This window comes from Pelmatolapia mariae, linkage group LG23, assembly GCF_036321145.2.
Source record: "Pelmatolapia mariae isolate MD_Pm_ZW linkage group LG23, Pm_UMD_F_2, whole genome shotgun sequence".
NCBI classification, from domain to species: Eukaryota; Metazoa; Chordata; class Actinopteri; order Cichliformes; family Cichlidae; genus Pelmatolapia; species Pelmatolapia mariae.
In genome coordinates, this window is record NC_086246.1 from 44,312,297 (window position 1) to 44,337,939 (window position 25,643).

The window sequence follows — 25,643 nt, forward strand, 5'->3', positions numbered from 1 at the left end:
ATTATTATTATTACATACAACATATTATATCGTAGAATATATATATAATAAGATGTTAATAGTCTTGGACTGTATTAATGACATGTAAAAATGTCAAGAAGAGCCTGACCAGCAGACAGTAGAGGGCAGCAGCACGCTAGTGTAGCTACCTCAGAGAACGCCAGAAGAAGAACAGGAAGCGCTGCAGCTAAAGCGCTTTACTTCCGGGATACTGTCAGGATGAGATTGTAGCATCGGCGCTGAATAAAATCACATTCCAGGTAGGTGGAAAACACCCAAGAAATATTTTTGTAGGTATTTCAGTCAACTCTCAGCACATTATTGTTTTTACACTCGTGCGTACCAGAGATGCGCGGGCTTATTCTCGCTTTTTAAACCGGAAGAAGCAGTAGTTTTATAATAGACAGATAGAGATTATATCCATTCACTTGACAGCAAAGAAAACGCTTCAAATGTTGTTCAGATCCAACATTTGTTTGGCTAACAGAGCTGTGGGTGAACTACCTAAAAACAACATAATATTATATCAGCTTTAGAGCTTTTGAAGTCTTTTTATGAACCCAGAAAAGGACCCTGGTTGGCCTGCTACTTTAAGCCTTGTCTGTAAGGCTTAATATGTTTAGTAAAATAATGATAAATTCCCCTAGCCACTTTGAGTCAAGTCATGTCACAAAACAGTAGTAACTTTAACCAAAGGGCTTCCCAGTCGTGTAATATTCAGAAACATAATGTGTTTATAATGTTACATTATTGGGTAAGCAGTGCAAAAGACTTCGAGGAAACCACAAATAATGAAAACCACATAACAAAGATTGCAGGTATGACAGATCATTTAAGTAGTGGATGAAACACCCCTGCTGGTCTCAAACTCCCCACCATCTGTGTTTTGTGTGTTGAAATCAGGGTGATGGGGCCAGATGGTGCCCCAGGTCCAGCTGTGCCATGGCGTAAGGTGCTGTGGGAAAGCCAGCCTTTTCCAGATAACTACGTAGACCAGCGGTTCTTGGAGGAGTTACGCAGGAACGAGGGCATCCGGCAGTACCGCTACTGGGCTGTAGTGAAGGAAGCCGGATTTGTAGGACAGCAGCTGTCTTGTGTGGCCATTTTTATCACCCTCTGGCTCTACATGGAGCAGGTACTGCTTTGGGTCCCCCCCCCCCCCATCTTTGAAGGACAAAGTGTCTTTACCAAATGGAGTGGGTTATTAAAGAGCTCTGCTTTCTTCACAGGGTCTGCTGCCTCCTGAGACGTTGCTTTGGTCCAGCCTCATCTGTGCCCTACTGGGTTATGGACTTCATCAAGCCTTGACATCTCGCGTTGAATCATGTGGTGAACCCCGCACTCATCTGGCTGATTTACAGAGTGCAGCCATTTTCCTTTCCTTCACCTTTGGCTTCTCGCCAGTTCTTAAGACACTAACAGAGTCTGTGAGTACAGATACTGTGTACGCCATGTCTGCTTTGATGCTGCTGGCCCATTTGGTGTCGTTTCCTTACGCCCAGCCATCGCCTCCTGGAAGCCTCTCTTTAAATGCAGCTCTGTTTGCCTCAGTGTGCCTAGCCTCTAGGTTACCCGGAGCTCTGCACACTTTCGCCATGCTAAGCTGCGCCCTTCTGGTGTTTGCTCTGTGGCCCTGCCTGCTGCAGACGCTGAGGGAGAACGCCCCTGGCCATTTTACTGGGGTGTGCATGGGAGTTTGCATTGGAGGGATAGTAGGTCTGGGGTCTCAGACGCTGGGTGGAGCTGTGCTCTTAACCCTGGCTTTAGCAAGTGTAACACTGCTCTGTCCTTTCCTGCTTGTCAGGCTGCAGAGGCACAAGGACAACATTCATGGACCCTGGGATGAGGCTGAGATTCGTGAGGACCTGAGCCGCTTCCTTCACTAATAAGCAGCCTAGCACAAGCAGCTCCTAAACAAACTGATATTAAAGGTGTAACTGAATTTTATATGAACCAATTCACTGTCATAGTGCTGGTTTCTTGGTGCTGTGCATGTAAAAGGACTAATTTTAACTGTTTTGTTTTTTTTGTTTTTTTAAATCACTGGTTCATGTATGATTGGAAAGCAATGACAAACTGTTATCCTCTTCCAGGTAGTCTGAGGATGGTTTTTAATGTTCAAGCTGCTACCGTTTTGTAATTTACCTCAGAGTTTGTGCAAAAGGTCTCAACTAATAATATGACTTGTTACAGGATGTTAATGGTTTGCAAATCTCTGTAAGAAAAAATGAAGTCACATTGACCTGAATATAAACAAGGGCTGTAATTCCATTTTCCACAAATTATTTGTAAATATTAGAAGACATTTAGGATTTCATTGTGTATTTTGGTAATGAGAGTATTTCTTCAGTGTTATTCAATACAATACTACAAGAAGCTGTTTTACCTGCTCCACACTACAAGCTAAATATAAGACATAGCCTCAGTTTTTAGAGTTACCATGTCCCTTGTTCACAAGTCGTCAGCACAGCAGGTTGCTCCTAGTGTTTGATTTGGCAGATTTTTACACCAGGTGTCATTCTTGATTTAAAAACCCTGGAAGGGATTTGTCTCCTTCCAGGGTTAAACTGGGTTGCGTTCACTTCAACTACTACACAGTGGAGCTACACACCCCATATAATGATAACTTCATGAATCTTGTAAAATATGGTACTTTTTGGGGGGTCATGTTTCAGTTGTTATCAAACTTTCTGTCCTTTACCATTAAGGTGTTTGTAATAAAAAAAAAAACAACAACAACACACATACACACAAAAGGACAATATGTTGTAACATTGTTGCTGTGTTGTGAATTTAAATATGGCCCAAAATATGAAATGTGTCATGAGCACTGAGGTAAGAAAATGTAGACGTTTTCTACAGTCAATGAAAAAGATGAGGGTCTTTCATGTCGCCTTCCGTTCAAATCCCAATCAGTGACGTCACATCCGATGAGCAACACCTGTTGACAAGGTGTTTTCGGTCGATAGAGAGCAGCATGGTGGGAGTTTGCCTCCCTAATTTAGTCAAACTTCCATTTAAAAAAAAACAAAACAACTTTATGCTGATGACCTCCCAGTTTGCTCAGCACACAGTGTGAAACAGACCGGGGTTCCTCTGTTTATTTTTAATTTTTGTCTCAGATTAAAGAACAACTACATGGCGACACATTGTCTCCTCTTGCTTTTTGCTTTAATTGCAACATATAAAAAACAAAAATTTGCTGTAGAAACTACACCAGAACTACTGCTATATGCTGTTTAGGAGCCTCTGTGTTAGCAGCTAATGACCAAATAAGTGAGCTATGACGTTATCAGCGGGCACTAGTGCAGCCGACCTGGCAACAATGCGCAGTGGTCGCTAGGTGTCATACCTTCACTTCTTCTTTCTTCGTCCTGGTGCGACGTTTGACGGCGGGCTTTGCAGCTGGTTTTGACTGCAGTGTTGGCCCCATGGTCTGAACAGCACAGCAGGTAAGATGTTAAGCCGAGCTGCCTGTAGCTGTGCGGCCTCCTTCGAAGAACCACAGTAGAGAGTGTGCCGTGGTAACAGCGCGTCACAGGTTAAAATGTTTTTGTTTAGTTTTTTTTTTTCCTTCGTCTTCCAATCGGAGTTTATTTACACACCAGTAAGAAAGCATACACTTCATATACACTCACACACACACACACACACACACACACATATATATATATAAACTGGTATTATGAGCATTATCTTCAAATTGGATTTGAAGACCATAGCTTTAACTTTACAACTAAAATTATTTAACCACTTTACTGGAGACCACTGCAGCCCCAAGGTAATTTCTAAGGTTTTTAGTTAGCTGATTTTAACACCTTGTAGGCCACTGAATTCCCCCCCCCAAAAAAAATCAGCATAGGAATCTGCTTACACTAATGCTGATCAAGTCAGCGATAGCTAGCTTCCAAATAATGACGTTTGCACATGCATTCAAAAATAAAATACCTGTTTATTCACGGAAAATAGAAACAGTGCATATATATTCTTTTCAGTATAATAATTCAGATTGATATTTTTATCTACAAAAGGTTCAGGCACTTGAGAGAAGCCAGCAGACAGTTGTGCACATTCCAGCGTTTGTGGCCGTTGATATTATGTACAAAACAGGCTCAGGATGGAGTGAGTTTTGCAGACAGCAGCTCCCAGAGGAGACAGAGAAAAGCCCATCATCGTGCTTCAGCTGTATTATACATCATGCAGGTCAGGAGTGTCTCCGGGTAGCAGCCAGCTGCAGCTGAAAGGACCATGGGGGCAGATGGGTAATGGAGTTCAGAGCAGAGGGGGCTTATTTCACACTTGGGATTGCTGGGGGAAGCCTCCTGGAGACAATATTAGATCAAAGACATTACTATATGGTTTATTATTATATTAGCAAAGTTTCTATAAAAGTTTCTCTACATTAGATCTTATAACATATTTCAAAATTTGAAAGGAATATATAGACTTCTGCATGATTTTGAGGACATGGTATCTCTGATGGGACGGTGCTGTCTCTCACTGTAGCTTTCTTAATCATCCACATTTAAATTTCTAGCTCATCTGCAGAGAGGTACAGTCTGGGGCTAAGCAGTCAGGACTTTATAAGCTTTATACATTCAGCCTTCCTAAATAAATAAAGGAATAAGATCATTCTGAACCCTGGATAAAGATGTTCATGAATTAGGAGATGCCTTATTAGCAAGGAGTTGATCCAAGTGTAGCAGTGCCAGCTGGGGCTTTCAGTTGTTCCTAATTCCAAGTTATAATTTACATATTTCTATATTTCTTTACTGTGTTTTTATTTGCCCAAAGCTCCACGCATGATCGGCTAAATAGACTTTATAATGATGAGAAAATGCATATAAAGGCAAGACTCATAAAGCTGCATAGAGGATACAAGTAGAGTACAAGTACAAGACTGATTACAGTAAGATTGTGTCCCATGTACTCTATATCTATAGGGGAGCCAGACAAGCATTAGGCTGGATGGAAAGACTCAGGCAAGGAAAGAGAGTGTATGAGGGAAAGAACCTAAAGAACCATTGGAGAGCACAGAGGAAATGAGGCAGAGAGAAAAAGGAGAGACGGGCCAAAAGCAGGGGAGGAACCAGTGAAAGAGGAGAAGTAAAGAAAAAGTAGAAGAAAAAGAGGTACGGGCAAAAGGAAAAATAATGGTTATTGCATGAGGGAAACTGAGGAAGGCAATAAAACAAATGCATGCTAGAAGAAAAAGGGGGAATGAAGGACAGAGAGAAAGATGAAAAGTTGACAGGGCGCTCAGCCTGTTGTATCTGGCTCCAGTAGAAAGCTGCATGCGGAGAAGTCTTGTCTACTGAGGCTGATGGGAAGGAGAATATGAGAAACACATTTTCCAGCAGACCCCCACCCAGCTCAAATAACAACTTTTTCTAACCCTGTGCCTTTGTACAGGAACATTTGATTTTGCATGTGTGAGCATGTGTATGCATAAATGCCAGGCTTGGCGAAGCCTAGAGGTCATCATTTATACAACAGGTCAGGTTTCATGGGCTAATCTCTCTGGTTTCACAGTCACCTTGGCACCAAGGCTGGGGTACGATTTTGTTGACTAGTGGGCTGCCAAGAGCCATTAGGGGAGCCTTTGGGTCCAGCGCTGGGCACCCGAGGAACAGGTGGAGCATGGCTACGGATCCCAGGCTTACCACTGGCTGCAGCGTTTTTAGGGAGGCTTGGCAAGAGAAGCAGAAGCAGAAGACGAGAGAAGCTTAAGTGATAGGTTGCACAGATTTGTTTCAATGAATCCATCTATGTATATGTGTACATTTGCACCTGGATGGTTTTATCCAGGAAGAATCCACAGGTGGAGGCAAAGGGGTAGTGCAGGTAGAGGTGGAGATTTCTCCAATGGCAGCGAGCGCCTCCTTCAGGGCAGCATGCTTTTGGAGCACTTCAACTCGGTGCTGTTGCTGCTCTGGTGACTCATCCATCAGAGCTGAGCATTCTCCCAGAGCGTAGAGTTGGGCCAGGAGCTCAGAGCTAATGAACTCCTTAACCTACAGAGAGGGATTATAAACTACTGTGAGAAGTTAAAATGTAGACTTTGTGAAGTGGTATTTTATTCTAATTCAGAAAAACGAATCTACATTCTTAAGGGGTGGCAAAAAATGTTTTTTTTCCCCCTGAAAGTTTCTTTTTTCTGTTGGTCAGGATATGGATCAAGTGGAATTTCAAATTGTGAATGGAAAAAAACAAAAAATGTAGAAAAAAAAGTGAAAAGGATTTGCTGCACCAAAAAAGTAAAAATAACAGTTAAAAGTGTGGTCTGGAGAGCTTACACTGTTGATCATGAGGTGCATCATGGTCTTTGGCATTAAGTCCCTGACCGTCTTATAGATGATGCCCATGTAGGAATCAACCAGGTTACTAATGGTCTCCACTTGACGTTCCAGCTGGGGGTCTGAGAGGTTTTCAGGAGGTCCATTCCCCTGCTCATCCACCTTAGTAAAAAACACACAAGTTGGGACATATACATACATCTTAACACTATACAGACAACCCATTTAAGCAGTAATCTACAGTGTAGTGTGGCATGCTACAGGGACTGCTGATATACCACAGCTAGTAATTTAATACAAATACAGATGTGTAAAGAGACAAAGCTTTCTTTTACATTTAGTGGCCACATCTATTCCATGTTAGTGACAAGAAGAAACACATTTGATAGGGTAAGAACAAGGAGAGTCGAACACAGGGAACAAAAAAGAAGGAGTCAAGGAGGAATGGGCAGAAGAAAAAAAAGGGGGAGTGTGTGAGGGACGAGGAACTGCTGATTAGAAACAGACCAGAACACACACACACACACACATATTGTAGTGACATCATGGACCAAGAATGCTGTACTAAAGAGCCAACGACAGAGCGGGATGGAAGGGGTGGGGGACTTGCTTTTTCTCTTTGGCAGGGGGAGAGAAAGGGGAACATGGAGAGAGAGGGGTAAGGGGTTACAGACAGGGTTTAAGGTTAGCAAAGCCAATGAGTGCATATAACTCAAAGGTAAGGTGCAGACAGGTGCAGTTCCCCAAAGCTAAGGTCAGGACTGGGTTTAATTACGTTGAATTAGGGGTCAAAGTACTAACAGCAACTTTCTCAGGGTAGACTCCGGCCCGTAGCAGAGAAGCCTTCCAGCTGTCCAGCTCCTCCTGAGAGTTACAGGCCAACTCCAGGCATTTGTAGTCCTTATACACATTCCTGCAATTCATTACAATCCTGTCAGAAATGTCCAAAAAATATACAGCAATAACACTTTTAACTCAAGGGAGCTTTCTGCAATACGGAATAATATACACAAAACCTTATATACGTTGTAGGGGAGACTGGCCCAGTGCTTACCTTACGGTTAAGAAAATATACAGTTCGTACCAAACACATTTTCCGATGTGTTTCATATGAACTCTGATGAACGTATACAAGAACTATTATCCATAACAGGAACTTTAACCTTTTCTTGTGAACTCTGTGTACGTGATTAAGCCAAACATTTAGTTATAGTTGCGAACTTATCAGCTAGGGTGTAGAGTGTATAAAAGAGAACATCAAGGCCACTTGGATGATTTCACTGTTTGTGTTTGAAATTCTTAATATATAAATATTATTTACTAAGCCTCTGACCCAACCTGTACACAAGTGAAATGTTACTGGCACAAGGATGCCTTCATGCGCTAACCCACAGACTGTATATATATCTTTATATACATTCTTTGTGTGAAACAAACATAAGTAGCATTTTGTTTGTACAGAAAAAATTATTTCTTGTGTTTCCATAACAAACGTTTAACAGTTTTATTGTTTGTCAGTCTGCGTACCGTATTATTCAATCTACTTTGTAAAGCAATGTGCAGTGTGTCCTGCAAATATTTCTCGTTCATGCTGATAAATTTGTTTGTAAAATCAGCCAATGGAATCTTTTTAAATTTACTTTATTTAAGTGGAGCACTGGCTGACCTGTGTCCCATTACTGCATCCTGTATAATAATAATAAAAATAAAAGTATAAATCAAGTGATATACGGGTAACAGAAGCTATCAGGCTCTATGTAAACTGATGTGTGTCAGGTCTACGTTACACTTTCAAGTAGGCAACCCTCCCCGTGTAACATGGTGCACACTTACAGATCTAAAGGGCATAAAGACAGATGCAGGCACTTTCAACTAGATTAAAACATACAAAGACACATACACGGCACACATATACACACATGTAACACATACATCATTTATTGCTTCCCAAACGCAATGCTTCACACGACCTTATTCACGGCAGCTTATCTCCTTATCATCATCATCACGTATTTTTTCACCGTGATTCATACCCAAACTCAGCTTGCTCTCTGTTTGTCCTCTCACGTCCCTCTTCACATCATCTAACATCTCAACGCTTGGTAACAAAGTCAGAAACAAGTAAAGAATCTGGAGCAGGCCGTGGCCCATCTGTTAAACATTTTTCTTTAATCACTCGATTGTTTTTTTCCCCCTTTTGTTGTTCCCTTCTCACATTCAGAACACGTAGCAATTAACCTCAAAAATGTGAAGACTGTGTGTGAGAACAAGAGACAGCAGAAACTGAGAAACTACACTGTGGTGACAGAGAGGTATACAGAGCGATGAAGAAATAGGCTTTTAGTTTGTGTGCTTATAACTGGGCTAGTATGGGTGAGGCTAATAAATCAGGGTGTGGTGGCTAACAGACGGGGAGCCAGGCCAACAGTGACAATACTGGAGTGCTATTACACTAAGATCAGGACACCGAACATTCGTTTACACCAGTGAACGCATAAGAAAATTGTTCTCTATGTTGATTTATCACTTACACCAACATTTGTTTTAAACGGCCTTTTTTTATGCTCTCTCCTCAGCTCACTGGGAGCTTTTTCACTAATCTGAAGGAATTTCTGCAGCGCTATGACTGCTTTAGATTTGAAGAGTTTCCTGAGGTTTTGATTACTGTCAGACAGGGACAAAGCCACACACACAAATACAGAAAGAGAAACAGAGTGAGGGCGCAGGAAAGGGGAGTAGAGGGGTTGGATAGGGGGGGCGCCACAGGACAGACTTTGACACATTCCTGGCCATTGGCTCTGATACTCTCTCTCTCTCTCTCTCCTGCTTTCTTTCTCCCCCCGACCCTTCCAGTTCTTCCCTCTCCCTCCTTTTTGTGGTGAGTCGAGCAATTCTTTCCAAACAAGAGCAGCCTCATCTCTGATCCAAGCTCTCTGGCTTTGATTAGCTGCTTAATGAGCCTGCCGTCGGTATGCTGTGGTCTATACGCGCGCTCTTTGCAAAGGCACATACACACATGTGGAAACACACACACGCACTTATGAATTCAGTTTGTGTGTCCGAATGTAGCATAGCAAAGCATTATAAACAAAGTCCACATGCTCTGGTACAATCAGCCAGGCTTTGGGTCAGCTCCAGCTCCTAAACACTCTCTCTCTCTTGTCTCTTATGTTTTCCCTTTGTCTCTCTGTCCTTCTCAATCTGTTTCACACATATAAACTTAGCAAACCCAAAACCCAGCTCTGCCCTCAAAAGCCTGGCATATACTTAGAGAGCAAAAAAAAAAACGGCATCCGCTCCAGTACCCGCTGGATATCCCTTTCGGTTCCGGTGGCAAAGTTGAATGGAAGAGGTCGGCAGAAGGGCAAAACGCCACTCTGACATCTCCTCCCTTTCCTCCTCCGACATGTCCACCCTCGTAAAATATCACCAAAGTTTCATCGAGCAGGTGACAAGAACAGAACTCCCTTTTCTGACTCACGCATTCACTCACCAAACAGGCACATATGAAAAAGCACACGCCTCCAACCACACACAAACCTTAACTCTGTGTTGAAGATAGCAAAAACATATTTGCTGGACATGAAGCCCTTTTCCACGTCTCTGAGCTTTAAGTTGTCCAGTGGAAGCATGTACTTCTTTTCCTTCTCCTGAAAAAAGACAGAATATGAAAAGATAAAATTTTGACATTGGTATGCAGAGTAATATACGACACCATAGAGGTAATAACAGCGTTGATAGCAAAAACCACCAGAGACTAAGGCCAGTTCGCATGTGTCTGGTAGTAAATATTTCTTAGCGTGCACCTAGAGAAGAAAGTGGAGCCAAGAGACATGAACTGTAATGGGAAAAGTGTCAGAAGGCAAGGCGAAATGGAGATGTGGAACATTGTGCTAGGAGTGCATCCGAGTTCATATAAGATGATGTGTCTGACTGTCAGACTGACTCACATTAACAACTCACAAACTAGTTCAGGAGAATCAGTGGGGGAGGGGGAGAGTTGCCATAAGTCTATAGTCTGTCATCACCATGGGGACTTATGAATGACGGAGAACAGTTGGAGGAGTGGAGCGGCTAGTGTGAGGAGAACCAGACAGTATGGAGGCAGGATGCAGAAAAGTGAAGCAGGGAGGGAGGGAACGAGAGAAGTAGTATGAAAAAAAGAGGGAGAGAGGCCGGGCCACATGTGAAAGTCATTACTCAGACTCAAGCTCTAACACAACATTTCTCCTAAAGTCAAGCCCTTCCCCCTCGTCTCTCTATTCTCCAGCCTGCTCTTTCTGTCTAGCCTTTGAGAAAGGGCCTTCCATAAAGCCTGGTTATAGGTACAGCCATGGATGGATGGAGAGTTTAAAGAAAAAAGTGACCACCAGAGAAAGAATACCTAACGCCAGAAGAGCATTTTTTAAACAATGTGTAGATTCGAATATGTGATCATGCGTTTGATCATGTGCACGAATGAAATGAGAGGCGACTATTCTGGAAGTACATTTTGGTCATCAGTCTTTCTCCCAGTGCTTCCCTGAACCCTACGACTCGCTTCCTTTGCTCCTCTTTCTTTCTTTTTTTTTTCTTTACAAAGGGGCCCACTTCCTGTAACAGAGGTTGAAAAAAAATGACAGAACGCGATTGGCGCTCATACAGCAACATCTGGGATCGCTTTAGACGGAGAGGGAGGAGACCGGAGTGAGTATAGGGTGCTCCGATGGGGTAGAAATAGAAAGTAGAGATCAGAAAGAGAGGAAGCGGAGGGATAGACGTGGACAGAGGGAGGTGAATTTCGCAAAAGTAGACAAGGAAATGTTGAGGAACATAGAAAGCAGGAGCGATTGTGAAGAAGAAATGGGGAGAAACTCCAGACCACTCCAAAGTTGATTCCCCCATGGGTCCCATCAACCCATATATGGCTGCTAAGTTCCTCCCTAACTCTCTCTCCTTCTCTCACTCCCCTTATTTCCTTATGCCTTCCCTGAGTGAACAGGCAGATCCCTGGCTGAATGGGTGAATGTGCCACGTCAAGACTGGATACTACATCGGGACACAGCCCTGCGGACGACCGAATCAAGGTACACTAACATGTCTGAAGGAGAGATGCCCATAGGAGTGGATGTCTGATGTGTGTGTCTTGCCCTACGACCCAGCATTGAGACCGGATAAGAAAGATGAGAAAAACAGAGGAAACCTTTTGTCAACTCTCCACCGCCTCATGCAGGACTGCAAGAAAACAGCCAGAGATGGAAAAGGCAAGGCCGAACACAAACGAGAAAGGGTCCTGCTCCGTCATCCCAGTGTTCAGACTACCTGTTCAGGATCTTACTGGTGTACAGTAGTCTGCACATTGGTTAGACTGTGCAAGGAAGTGCATCAGCAGCTTATACTAATGCCATCTACAAATACACAAGAGAAGATGAAAACTGCACATAGTCTATGCTGGCAAATATAAGGTCTATTATTTTGTGATGTTTCTCGCTTGCAGATGTGCAAGTGCCTTTAAATATGCATATACTATCACAAGCTTTCATTTCTTTAATCACTGTGACCAGCTCTATGCTAAGTTGCACAATCTCTCATCCATTTTGTGGTATTTGTCAGCTTGAATTAACTGTCTTTGTTGACTAGTGAGAATAACACATGTGAAGTATAACTTGACTGTTTTTCCTGTCTTTTAGGGCTGCAAACTAAGAAGGCTACAAATCAGCTAATAAGCTGAGCTTATTTTGCGCACAGCAACTTCAGAAAAGCTCTAACCTAACTTTTTCCACAGATTGCCTCACACATTTTGCATGTGCATCTGCTTTGCAATATGATTGCTCTTGTGGTTAAAGGACATTGTGGCATTGCTTTGTATACACATTTGTGTATTTATGTGTGTGTGTCGTAATCGCAGTGGTGTCAGGGTGGTCGTGAAGGATCATACATCAGAGCTGCTGTGTCTGAAGCTATGTCCCCCCTTCCTAGAGGCTAATGGACCTGAGATAGGCCTCACATGCATACACACAGAGGAGTGCATGTAGATTAAATGTATAGGCATGAGCCGTCTGTTTTTCTTCAGCTCCCTGGTGGAGTTTTGGCAGTTGAGGGGTGAAGGAATGTTCGTCTGTTCAATGTGCTGTGAAGATTAAACTCTGAACGGTTAAGCTGCACTTTCAGCATGAGGTCAGTGCAGGGTACATATATAATAGAATGAAGATGTAATTCAAACAGGTTAAAACTGTGTGCATGGAAGCAATCAACACAGAGATGATGAGGGGAGGGTGGCAGGGGAGTTTTGGGGGGTGAAGAGGGGGGAAGAGGGGTTTTTGGGAGTAAGACTGTGGAGTAGTTGAGAGGAGAGAGGGGGAGTCAAAAGGGGAGGTCTGCAGTGTAGAAACAGCCATGTGGGATTTCTCTGGGCAGATCTTGGAAGCTGGTGTTTGGACAAAGCTTCAGATTTTCCAGCCAGGAATGTGCACAGTCCCAGGGAGACTGCCAACCACAGAAAGGGGGAGAAAGAGAAAGAGGGTGAGACAGACAGAGAGAGGGAGAGAGAGAAAGGAGGAGTAAAAGGCAACAGAGGCAAGAGAAAGAAAAAAAAAATAAGTGTGTGTGTGTGTGTGTGTGTGTGTGTGTTTGGGGGGGGGGGGGGGCAGCAGTCAAAGAAAAAAGTAATGTGTGGAGAGGTAGTGTGGGCGGGGGGTTATGAGAGCGGGAACTGTGAGCTGTGAGGGAGAAGAAGCAGGAGTTTGGCTTATGCGTCGGTGTGTATGTCTATGTGCACATAAAAAAAATCAGTAGATCTCATCTCCTGTGATACCATGGGTGACTTAAAATGCACCCAGGCCTTCTAAAGACATAAACAAGTGATAAACATGGTGATGAGGTGCAAAGATTAAACAACCATAGCAAAAATGTATAAAGATTTTTTTTTTTAATTTTAATTCTTATAGTAGCTTTAATCCATGTAGTGAAGCATACATGTCTCATTTTGATCATCAGCAGAGAACCAGCTTGCTGCTCTGATGTGGTCGGCAGATGATTACTTGCCTGCAGTTGTATTACTTCTTGCCTGTGTGCAAAAAAGTCTTTGTATGACTGAGTTGATTTGCAAATGCTTAGTAAGGGAATGACAGCAAGAGGAAACCTAAAACACTGTGTGTATAATATGGATGCCTGGGGCTATGTTTGGAACACAGTGTTCAAGCAATCCAGTGTTTATCTGAAAAGTGACCATGTGTCTGTCTGAGTGAGTGTATATTTTTCTCCACTATTTGCATGTCACTTTGTTTACATCAGAGTCTGCATGTGTACTGTATACTGTATATACAACCCTGTCCACTGAGTGCGTTTGTGTGTGCATGTGTGTATGTGTGTGAGTCTCAGTTTGGCTTGGGGCAGCTCCAGCTGTGTCAGAGTGAGCCGCTCCAAATGCCTAAACTCCCAGAAGAGGAAGAAAAGGGGGGAGCAAGGGGGAAGACTGAAGGGAGAGCAGCACGAATGGGAAGGGGGGTGTCAGAGGAATGAATGGAGGAAATGGTGGGGTTCAATTACAGGTCCAGGTGGTAGGAGAGAACAGCAAGAGTTAGCTGGACAGAGAGAAGGGGGTTAAAGATGTGCTTTTAGTTGTGACTAGAATGATGTCACTGTTTGTTTAGTTTAAACCTTCAAACTATTTTAGTGTGGTTACCAAGAACAATAACTTATTTGTAAAACAATCAACATACTGTTGCTAAAAAACACTCAATTCTCAGTCTGTCAAACAATTCAACTGAGTTTCTTTATCACGTTCACAGTCACAAATGTTAACTATCCAGCCGTAGAGTTTTCATCCAGATGTGAATGTTTACAGGTGCTTGTTTCTATCCATAGAGAAATGCTCCAATGTGTTTCCCCTTCTCTGATCTCTTTCCCTCTACTCTGCCCTTCCCTCTTCCCATGACATCAGCTGTGACAGGATGAGACTGTTGTGGTGTGTCTGCCTGTCTACACTTGCTGTGCAGACCTTCTGCTCCTGTACAGCAGGCACAGACAGGCAGACAGATGGCAGCCCCACTGACATCAGAGCAGAGGGCCACTAAGATAATCTCTGCCACCTACTTCTTTTTTTAAAAAAGAATGTGATCTGAACAGATGAACAGTTTTACTTTGCCTCTCTAAAATGACCAATTAACACACTATTTCAAGCTTAGATTTATTTGAATAAACTGATGATGGCTTAAGTGCATTTCTGTGTTTTGGACTATATAAATAAAATATTTGAAGTGTAATTCATCTTGATAATAGATATTCAATTCAGTTTGTCATTAAATAAATGTGAAGGCCTTACCCTGTCATCCTTGAACCATGAGAGGTTCTCTGCAGAAAGTATGAACCAGTATTCCTTGGCTCCACCTTTCATGATGCCAATGTTATTGATGGTCAGCCAACCCTTGCGTATGACCTACAACAGTCAAGGGTAAGAAGCTCAGAAGGCAACACAGCAGACAATTGTTCACAGCAAGGCACAATTCACATGAAAGCATGAAAAGCAGGCCATACAATGAGAGCAGACTGTGCTGACGAAAACAAGAGTAAAAGTCAAACAGCTGACACTGGAGGAAAAAAATAACATTTGTGCGGGTTAGACATTTGTGAGATACACAGTGATGCAATCAACAAAATATTTAACTGAAAAACAGCTTGCACAGGTGTTTAAAAGAACCTAAAAGGGTAAAGACGGTCGAGCAAGCACAGAAATCAGAGCCTGGCTGTTCAAATTTGGGAGAAAACAGGAAGAGCGGTCAAAGGTGACAGACAAAGGCACTGTAAAGGAAAGATGTGTCAAGTTATAGGAAATGAGACATATTATACCAAGATAACATATACTTCCTGCAAATGTATATTTTTACAGTGGGGGAACTGTGAAAGAGAAATTATAAGATTAGCACAGACTGAACAAGAAAAAGAAAAAACACTTTCTGAGAAAGTTGCAGATGATGAAAGATGTGATTATTAAAGCTACAAGAAGCCATTTTGCTGTGTTTGCTGCAATCAGTAGCATGCCAACCCACAACCCTTAAGCTTCACCGCTGTGCACACATATTGCCAGCAGAGGCAGCAGTGAGTGAGAAGATTTAAAGAAACGGGTCTCCTACTATTAGACTTGAATGAGGCGCCACACCCTAGAGGAAAAACAGGAGATGAAGCAGCAACAGAAAGATGGAGTTAATTTTTTCATTATATGACAATTTTTGGGGATGGCGCCAACAATGATTAAATTTAACAGTTAACTATTAGCAAAGCATCACTGGGGACTTTGAAAATAACTTTTTTTTTTATTTACCTTTGAAGCTGTGGTTGAAATTTACTGCTGTTTAGCAAATATTAACAACACAACATATCAATGTTCCAGTTATAGTATAAATGTGTTTTTAATTATCACTGCTAAATTAAAATGTGTCACATAAATATGTCTGCATATAAATCTAACAGACAGAGACTAAAATGTCTTATTTTTGCTGTGGCACACAGATATGCTAGCATATGCTGTCAAATTCTGAACCCTAAAGAAAAATAAAAGCAAGAAATAGACATCTTATGTTACTAGCCTTAAGCTGATGGTGCTAATGAAATGTGTTTAAAGTCTGAATTTTGTTTGTATTTTTGCAGATTTCTTGTACTGATAATAATTAATAATAATTAATTTGTCAGGAGCTTTAACTCAGACAAAAGTAGAGCTAAGGATCAATGGACTGGTTCAACTGACAAACTGTCTCAGAATGCCTTCATTTGCATTTTAGGGCTGCATGATCCTGAATTTATCTCCCTGGTTCATTTTATTAAGCCAAGCCATTTAGACTCTCACCTGTTTTCCTCCAATCCGTGCAGCAATCTTGGTATTGGTGTGATTGTGCATCTGGGGGGAACTAAGAGGAATGAAAAGCAAGTCTTATTTAATATAGTGTATAATTAACGATGCTTATTTTTAGCTAGAAATCTTAAAGGTGATGTGGAGACTCACTTATTGAAGCCAACAAAGTCTTCATGTTTGGTATTTATGTAGGCTAGCTGTATGTCAATAAGCAACATGACCTGGACAGTGCGAACATATGTTAACTCATGAAACAAAACAATACACAACACGAGAATGCAACTGAGTAATCCAAAACAATTCATCCCTTATACAAATATGGATTACCTGGTCTCTGCATTTAGTCTCTAGTTCTCGAATTTCAGTGGTAACAATTCTTTCTGTCTCATCTCGCAGCTTGGGAAAGGAACTGAGCTACAGAGTAAAAACAGACCACAAATGAGATATGACACAGTTACTACACCATGAAGTGTAGAAAGCAACACACAAATACATGAAACAAGAGTATTTATACCTTGTCGATACACTGGTACAGAGTGGTGGTTAGTTCCTGACTGACCATGTCAATAAATTTAACACATGGCCCTTTTAACCTTGATATCTGTTTCTTTACTATGGCTTCAAAGGCCGTGTCAGGAGTGAACAAACCTGTCCTGTAGGGAAAAAATATAAGATGTTACAGTAGAAAAACATAAAAAGACCAAAACAATAAAATCACTTGACACTCTGCTACTGTACTGAACCTGACACCATGGGTGTTTCTGATGGCATAGTTGATTTCCTTCCGCAGCTTCCCTTCATCAGACCCGATCTTAAGACATGCAAAGATGCACAGTACTTCATAAAAAACAGCACTTGGCTAAGGAGCAACTTGGTTTATCGTTACACTTATTAAAGGAAATGCAGGTGCCTGAAGAACATAAACCAATCACCAAAACCATAAACATCATAATCCAAAAAAATAAACAAGGCACCCACACACACACACACACACATGAAATGATGCCAATCATATATATAAAATCGCTGTATTATTCTTGTAACTTTGTAATACATTGTATTATTTAATTTTGTCCAGTCTGTAACTGTTCTTATTGTGTTGGAGCAACTGTAACCACATAATTTGATAGGAATGAATAAAGTATTTTGTTTCTGATTCTCATTCTGACACACACACACACCTTGATTAGTTCATAGGGGAAACGTTCATGGAAGATTCGATTGATCTTAGCTCCTCCGGACAGGTTGACGGTGTCTACTTTGTCACCTGAGCCCTCAATCAGCTTCTCAAAGTCAACAGCAAAGCGCTGAACTAATCTAAAAGACAAACATGCAGGCCATGAAAAACACAGAAATATATATACATAGAATATGTATACACAGAATGACTGACTCACTGTAGCAATGTCTTGGTCCTTCGTGCGGGGTCATTTGGATTAAACTGCATGTAATCTTCAGCTTCTTTCTTCAATGCCAGAAGCTGGCTCTGCAGATGACTACGGAAGGCTGGCAGTGTGTCCCGAATGTGGTTTGTCAGTTGCTGAAAACAAATATTGTTAGTAATAACACAAGCACACAATGTAATATTTCTCCGTTTAAAAGTTCACATATTGAACCTGGTTGAGTATTCTTTGTAAATAAGGTGTTCCCATTTTTTCAGACATGTGTTTGTAGGCTGGGTGGGACAGGAAGAACTCCTTCTCTGCCCTCAGAGCTTCCTTAATGTCCTTTTTCCCATCAATGTCCTTCTGACTACGGTTCACCACCCCTATGTAACCTGGGGAGAAGGAGTTGAAAGGGAAATTATAAAAAGATATGTAAGGATAAGGATGACAATGTGCACTAACAGGAAGGAGGAATTACAGGCCTCTGATGTAAGATGGATTTAATTCGCATTTTCTGGAGGGTGCCTGGGAACTCTTCCCAGACCACCATTTGTTCCATTATAACTGTAGCATACAAGCAGGAAATGTGTGTGTTTCTGCAACAGCAGGGCGGATTGTGAGGGGCAGACCAAATTGCTTATTTGGTACAGTAATAGATGTAATAGCACTAGGCTTCATATCTAATACTTCAGCTCAATGCTGCTACCGGCGGAATTATTTCAGAGGGCTTCCATGGCTAATGCATTAGTGCTGTAGGAGAAGCATGAAGCAGCCAGCACCTGGTGGTGCTTTAGCCAGTCTGTACACTGCACAGGGAGCTGCCTGCATTGCCCTATTCCAGGCCTCCGTCTCTTCCGCTCTCTCACAGACACAAATTACAAACTTTTCTAAGCTAACAGCTGGGCTGGTGCCTATCAGTTCCCACTTGTCAGACTCTACACTTCTGGCTGATACACAAACCAACACCATCAATAATCCATTTCTTACTCTTTATCTCTTGCTGCATACATAGAATACATGCACACACACGCACACACTGAATGGGAGTACAGTGATGTCATGTAAAGAGCTAAAGTTATCTTTGTGCTTGGCTGTGAGTGAGCTTGTGGCTGGTAATAATATACACAATGATTATGCCAATCCTCTCCAGAGAGTCTCTATTGCAATTTGATAGCACACTGAGCAAGAACACACACATAAGCAACACACCTCTGCGTAGAGGAAGCAACTTGTTCTCTAGTATTTGTCTGGCATTTGTTCCTTCATCCATCAGGTCCAGCTTGGTGATTACACCTATTGTGCGCAGCCCTAAAGAGAAGAGAAAAAAACATGCATATTTCCATACAAATGTGATTAAGGAATATAACATCCATCCATCCATCCATCCATCCATCTTTTATTAACAACAGACCATGAAAATTTTTTTCAAATGGTTAAACTGAGAAAATGTATGATTTTAAGAAAAATGAAAGTTATTTTAAATTTGATGGCAGCAACACATCAACTCAAAAGAGTGTAGTATCCCCTCTTCATTAAACAACAGTCTATAAACATCTAGGGACTGAAGAGAGCAGCTGCTGGACTTTTGGCAGAAAATGTTGTCCCATTCTTGTCTGAAAAAGGATTCTAGGTCAACAGTCCCTGGTCTTCTTTGTCGTATTCTTCAATGTGCCAAATGTTTTCAGCTGGTGAAAACTCTGGGCTACAAAGCCATGCTGTTTTGATACATGCAGTATGCAGTTTAGTATTGTGTTACTTAAGTATGGAAGGTCTTTGTAAGGCCTGAAAAAGACATTGTCTGGATGGGAACTTCTGTTGCTCTAAAACCTGCGCATATCTATCAGCATTCTGTCTTTCCATATATGATTGAATTGAGTGCTGACAGGCTGGAAGGTCCCTCTCAAGTCAAGTCAAGTCAAGTGGGTTTACTGTAATGTGCAGTGGTACAGTACACAGTGAAGCGAGACAATGTTCTTCCAAGACCATGGTGCTACATATAACATATAACAGACAATCAACACAGGACTACATAAAGTGCAGGTGTGCAAAAATTGCAAAAACTTCAAAAAACCCACAAAAGAAAGACAGTGTTTTCTAGTGATTTCTGGAAAATGCTCCTGAGCTCATGCAGTGATTTCTATAACAAAATCATGCCTGTTTTTAATTGAGTGCTAGGGATCCAGAACGAATTGTCTGTATTATCCTTTGCAAACAGATATTTCTCCATTTTCTCAGAAACATTTGATGATGTTATATGCTATAGATGATGAGATATTCTGCTGTAGTCTTTGCATTGTTATGTAAAGAAACAATTCCAAAATTCTTTGACACCATTTTATGTAGACTGTGAACCTCTACCCATCTTTACTTCTAATAAGCTCTAACGCAACATCCCAACTTCTTTGGAGCTGGTTTTATATTTTAATAATGTCACTATTTAAAAACAGCAGGACATTCACAGTCACAGGGCTTACCTTGAGGGTCAACATCTTTGGCCAGTTTAAGTGCATCAGAGTTGGCCAGGTCAGTGTTGGCAGGTGTGACAGCCAGGATGAGACAGTTTTCCTTACAGATGTACTGCATGATCATGTCTCGTACCTGGTACTCTATGTCTGTTGGCTGATCGCCTACAGGCACTTTGGTGATGCCAGGCAGGTCTACAAGAGTCAGGTTCAGCACTGTACACATACAAATAAACACACATGGACATAAGGTTTGTTTAAGAACTTGACTAAAAGTAAGTTAAGTGGGGCAAGTAAAACACAAGAACCTGCACGCTACCATGTGGTGAGTGGATCTGTAGGTGGATGGGAACAGGAGAGATGGCTTTATTGGATCCCGTAAGTCTGCGTGTTTCTGTCTCGATTTCCTTGCGGATCTCATCAAAATCTGTAAACTTCTTTCCCTGACAATGTAGAAATTCACCATACTCTGGGGGAGACACAGAGCATTTGAATACATGCAGCACCTAAACAATAAGAGGCTCATAATATCATCTTAGCATTACAGTAACTTTGGAAAAACTCTGCCTAGTCCACCAAATCTATAGCTGTTCTTAAAATTAGTCAACTGGCTAACACAATAACATAGCACTAACTTTCAATATAACCAATTTTGCTTGCAACTGTTTTTTTCTAGCAGCTGTCTTAAAATACTTTGACTCTTTCTGAGAAAAAATAAAAATGCTATCCATCATGCCAATCCTCTTTTTTATAGAAAAGGGCAATAAAAAGCAGGACTCTATGAGTCACAGTCATCATAAGACACCATACTGCCATCTGGTGCCAGTTTTAAAGAAATGCTCCGGCATGACATCCCTATGAGCTTTCTTACCTGTGTTATCACTTAGCAGCTGGAGAATTAAAGGTCTCCGAGTAACAATTCCTGAACCCCGCGGAAGGAAGTCTCTGTCAGAGGAAAGATAAAAGAATATACACATAGATGTGCGTATTATTACTGGTGCTGATTCATCTTCCCCGCCACCACCAAACCAAATATAAAACATTAACTTTACACATCACCATATTAATAATTTTACATACTTTGCCCACAGATATGACCATTAAACTGAAAGTATTTAGGGAGTACCTTTATAGCATTACGCGCAATAGGACCCAGTATTAGGTTTAGTTCAGTTGCCATACTGCTTAAAAAAGGAGTGTCACACTCACTTCAGTTCATGGACCGCATGTATTTTTTTGGAGCTCACCTGGGCCAGACCAGTAAAGCAACTGCATAACATTAATTTATGTTACAGTAAAAATTGTCAAGATCTAAAAATCAAATTTTCAATACATGTGTACATGTATTGAAAATGTAGTAAAGTGAAGATATACAAGACACTACAATTTTAACTTCCCTGGTCTATCTAAGCCATCTGCTGGGCCAGGTGTGAGCCTGTGTTTGACACCCCTGGCCTCAGTAACGTTCTTGTTACCAAGGCCAAGAAAATTATTAACATTTAATCCGAACCAGATGAAGAATTGAGGAATAATCAGATATGTAACCTGGATGGTATTAACTTGGCCTCTAGTAATACTGTGAGGAGACCTGTGATTTTTCACCACTATATGTCCTTTGAAAGACATAATAAACTGATATATAGGACTGCCTTCTTTCATCTGTATTGTTACTTCTAGGCTGCACTATTGTAATTCTGTATTGTCACTCCCCCCAAAGCCTTGAGCTGATCTAAGATTCTGCAATAAGAATATTAACATGGACTAGAAAGAGAATTTCTCCTATATCATCTCCTTTTCACTAACACTCTTTTAAATCCAGTTGAATTTAAAATCCTATTATCCCATATTATCCAAACCAAGCACTTCTCTGTCAGACTGCAGGATTACTTGTGGTTCCTGGAGTTTCCAAAAGTAGAATGGGAGGATGAGACTTTACTACTAGGCTGTTCTTCTGTGGAACCAGCTCCCAAATTGGGTTCAGAAGATAGACTTAAAGCCTCCCTTTTAGATACAGCTAACAGTTTCCACTGAATCAGCTGACCCTGAACCATCCCTTAGTTATGTTGCTATTAACTCAGGCTGCCATGGGACTTTCCATGAGGAACACAGTATTTCTTCTCCACTTCCCTTTTGTTCACTCCCAGTGTGTTTTTTAATATAACTATCACATGTCATAAATTTTTCTACCCTCTCCCATAGTTTGTGCTTTGTCCTTTTTGTTTCGTGGTCTTGCTATGCTTGCCTTTTCTCTCTCTTTTTTCTCTCAACCCCCAACAAGTCACAACAGATAACTGCTCCTCCTTAAACGAGGTCTCTTCCTGCTAAAAAGGAGATCTTCCTTCCCACTGTCTCCAAGTGCTTGCTCACAAAGGATTGTCTCATCATTGGGATTTTCTCTCCAATATTATAGGGTATAACACCTTACAAAATAAAGCAGTCTGAGGTGACTGTTGCTGTCAATTGTTGCATTAAAACAGCATGGATTAGACTTGATCATAAAGCTAAATAAAGGGTTAATTCTAGAGAAACCAAATGGACCGGGTATAAATAACACTCCTTTTCCTATTAAAATCAGATTCAGGAAGTTTGTTTTATTACATCCTGTCTTAGTTTAAACAGCTGTTGCAGTCATTCACAAAAAAAAGTCTGATAACATACTCATGTCCAACAGGTATGTTACAAAATATCAGGACACCCTCAGGAAAGCGAGCATGAACATGCCACAGATTATTGCATAGACGGCCTACAGATCAGAACAATGCATAGGCCTCCTACGGCTAACAGAGCTTTACTGTCTCAGGAAGCTTGAAGACTATTGACTTAATCACCAGTTTTCCTTCCGGACAGGATAGAAGTACTTGGTCTCCTCATCACACACCAAATGCTCTCAGTTGCATTTAAACTTTACCCAAACAACACTGTTATTCATAAGCAAGCGAGGATATTTTTAGGACCTTGAAATCTGTTAAAGGGCAGAAAAAGATGAAACAAAACAAAGCTTGTTTAGCTCCACCTTGGTGAACGTAATGACTTACAAGATAGCAAGAATTCTGCTTTGATTGTGTTTCAGAAGTCATATTAACTGTCACCTATTCAGTGACACTTCTCTATGAGATAAGCTGCTATACTGACGACTTACATACAGACCCTGACATGCCCGGCATCCACCACTCCAGACTAGCAACATAGCATTTAAGACTAGAGTTGGATGGATGCCATGATGTAGAAAGTATGAACACAGGCAGCTGTATTAAGTTTTTCTTTCACTTTAGGGAAATCATGCATTTCACAGGCCCAACCTTGAACAGTTTTGACAACAGAAAAAACTCACCAATTGTATTTTAATACAATTAACAAGTTATTTAAATAGAAAAATACATATTTTCTGACAACGATGCAGGCTGTTGACTTGGTTAGGGTGACTTATTCAAAGAAAATGTCTTCTACGTTGTAAAAAGATGGAAAGTACTATGGAAAGTAGTTGTTTTATTTATGTTTAGGGTGTTCTACTTTATATGGTTCGTTACAGCTTTTTTATAGCTTGTCCCACTACTCAGAATACATAGAACATGGCACACTTTCCGCTGTAGTTTACCAAAACCACAATTTTGTGGCTGAAAAAATAGGCGAGCTGATCTATAGGTGCAACCGTACTGAAACCCAATGACTGCACAGAAAAGCAGTAACAATAGTTACTGGGATAGAAACTATTTTCACTAATGCTTATTGTATGTGCTTAGGAAAATGGAGCTTGTGAAGTTGCATTAGAATAAGACAAGATAAACTATAATTCATTTATCCAAAAAACTGAAAAATTAATGTGTCACAGCAAAAAAACAACAACAACAACAACAAACACAACCTATATAAAATAGAGTAAATAAAATAGAATAGTTTAACAAAATTATAGATGACTGTAGACACTCACTGCTTTACCTCTCTCCTGATTGCCTCCAGACATATTGATGACAATTTGAATCAAAATTTGAATTTATCGCTTCAAAGACTTGTTACCACTGTTTTTCAATCCAGTTCTCAGCATTTTCCACCTGTTTCCCTTCATTGGGAATGGCTTATTGACAGCCACTTTTCCACTGAGATCATTTCTGATGAAGCTTCAGTGAACAGTAGATGGATCAGGGGCCTATCATCTTGTTGGTGCAAAAATACTACTAATGCCTGACAATCTTCTTTGTTGTTTTTTGGAAATTCAACTAAAGAAATTGGATGAAACTGTGTGTTTTTGCAACAGGCTGTTAGCAGCAAAATACCCAAAGATACAATTTAAAGTGGATTCTTTGCTAAGTTGTCTGTTACGTGTAAACACAACACTGGTTCATTACTTAGTTGCCTTTTTGATTCTTCAGTGATTTTTAGATGTGTTAAGTTAAAAAAGAAGACAAACAATACCTTTGAAAATAGTCAGGTACAAGAAATTGACAGAAAATTGGTGGGAAAAGACAATTTTCAACAAAAGAACATTTTTAAAAAAAATTACAAGAAAGTCTGGCTACTTAGAAACAAAAAATGAGCGGTGTGTCAAGATCACAGTATTTTCTGCATAATACTGTGTGTATAACAAGTATATACTGTAATATATATAAAGAGATTTAAAGTACTGTATATAAAGTGTATACAGTACATTTTTTGCCATGCCAAACCCGAGTAATGTGTGCCCAGTAGTCTCACACAAACGTAGTCATTACCCCACATTAAGCTCACTGGGTTATGATCAGCTTAATTAAGTTGTGACAATTTGATTAATTAATGGTGAGTATAGCATTTGGTTCATGATGGTTCATAGATTTGGTATGACTCAAATCATCATCGTCAGTTATAACATTGTAATTTCACCGTTTTTTAGTAAAGAGTGAGTCACTTAGGGGACAGAAAGTCATGAATATGAAACTTGTTCATAATGGTTATGACAAATTGTAAAAGATCTGTTACAAATAAAAATGCTCTCTGGGTATCAGTGGTCTCTGTTGTATAGAGATGAGTATCTTTGGTTTACCTGCCAACAAAGTTTTCCAGCACGGAGCTCTTGCCTGCGCTCTGGCCGCCCACCACAGCAATCTGGGGCAGGTGGAGGCTGCAGCTTTCCCCCACGCTGCTCAGGGCATCTCGAAGGCGGTTGACCAGCGGAATTAGATCCTCCATCCCGCGGTTGCCCATCGCAACAGGAGTAGCTACCTGTCCAGCTCCTGCCAAGCCGCTTTACCTCCGCTTCTAGTCTACACCACTTGATAGAGTAACTATCATAGTGAGTGGCTGCTGGTAACCAGAATTATTATTGCTCAAGTGTTATTAAAAACTGCAAGTAAGAGTTTTCTTGAAGATCGGTGTGAACTTTTAAAGATCCGCAGCTTTAAGCAGTCGTTAGTACGGTCTGGTTAGTGCGTCTGGGAACGACGATAGTGTCCACATTTGTACTCACGCCCCTCTGCTCTCCGAAAACAGCTCGTTGAAGTCATTTTCCGTTGTTTTAAAACTCCAGAAGTTCGTAACGGGAGTCACTTTCCTTAAACTCGGGACATTTTTAATTAGTTAGCCACTGCTCACCGTGCTCTGTCTGGTCTCTGTTCAGTAGAAAACGTTCTGATTTGACAGCTAACGGAACAGTTTTGTGCGCATGCGCGGTAATAGAGAAGTTTAACTCAGCAGCCCCCACCCC

At 41.1% G+C, this 25,643-nt stretch overlaps 2 protein-coding genes across 5 annotated transcripts; one reads left to right on the top strand and one right to left on the bottom strand.

Annotated features, from left to right (window-relative positions):
* The first annotated feature begins 201 nt into the window (after positions 1-201).
* On the top strand, positions 202-3,140 carry pigc (phosphatidylinositol glycan anchor biosynthesis, class C). Its single transcript, XM_063466788.1, has 3 exons — positions 202-260; positions 904-1,135; positions 1,230-3,140. The coding sequence occupies exons 2-3, from the start codon at positions 908-910 to the stop codon at positions 1,884-1,886; spliced, it is 885 nt and encodes a 294-aa protein (XP_063322858.1). The 5' UTR covers positions 202-260; positions 904-907; the 3' UTR covers positions 1,887-3,140.
* A 792-nt stretch (positions 3,141-3,932) lies between these two features.
* Positions 3,933-25,545, bottom strand: dnm3a (dynamin 3a). 4 transcript variants are annotated; one of them, XM_063466306.1, is made up of 21 exons: positions 24,984-25,545; positions 20,841-20,914; positions 20,289-20,438; positions 19,982-20,185; positions 18,717-18,815; positions 17,739-17,899; positions 17,520-17,662; positions 17,304-17,439; positions 16,866-16,933; positions 16,637-16,775; positions 16,450-16,536; positions 16,273-16,343; positions 16,117-16,177; positions 15,407-15,433; positions 14,599-14,712; positions 9,837-9,946; positions 7,098-7,209; positions 6,297-6,458; positions 5,791-6,014; positions 5,537-5,689; positions 3,933-4,322 (listed from the first exon to the last, which is right to left on the bottom strand). In XM_063466306.1, the coding sequence occupies exons 1-21, from the start codon at positions 25,142-25,144 to the stop codon at positions 4,289-4,291; spliced, it is 2,490 nt and encodes an 829-aa protein (XP_063322376.1). In that variant the 5' UTR covers positions 25,145-25,545; the 3' UTR covers positions 3,933-4,288. The 4 variants fall into 4 exon arrangements, with proteins under 4 accessions (XP_063322376.1, XP_063322377.1, XP_063322378.1 ...); XM_063466307.1 differs by lacking the exon at positions 15,407-15,433; XM_063466308.1 differs by lacking the exon at positions 5,537-5,689.
* Positions 25,546-25,643: the final 98 nt, after the last annotated feature.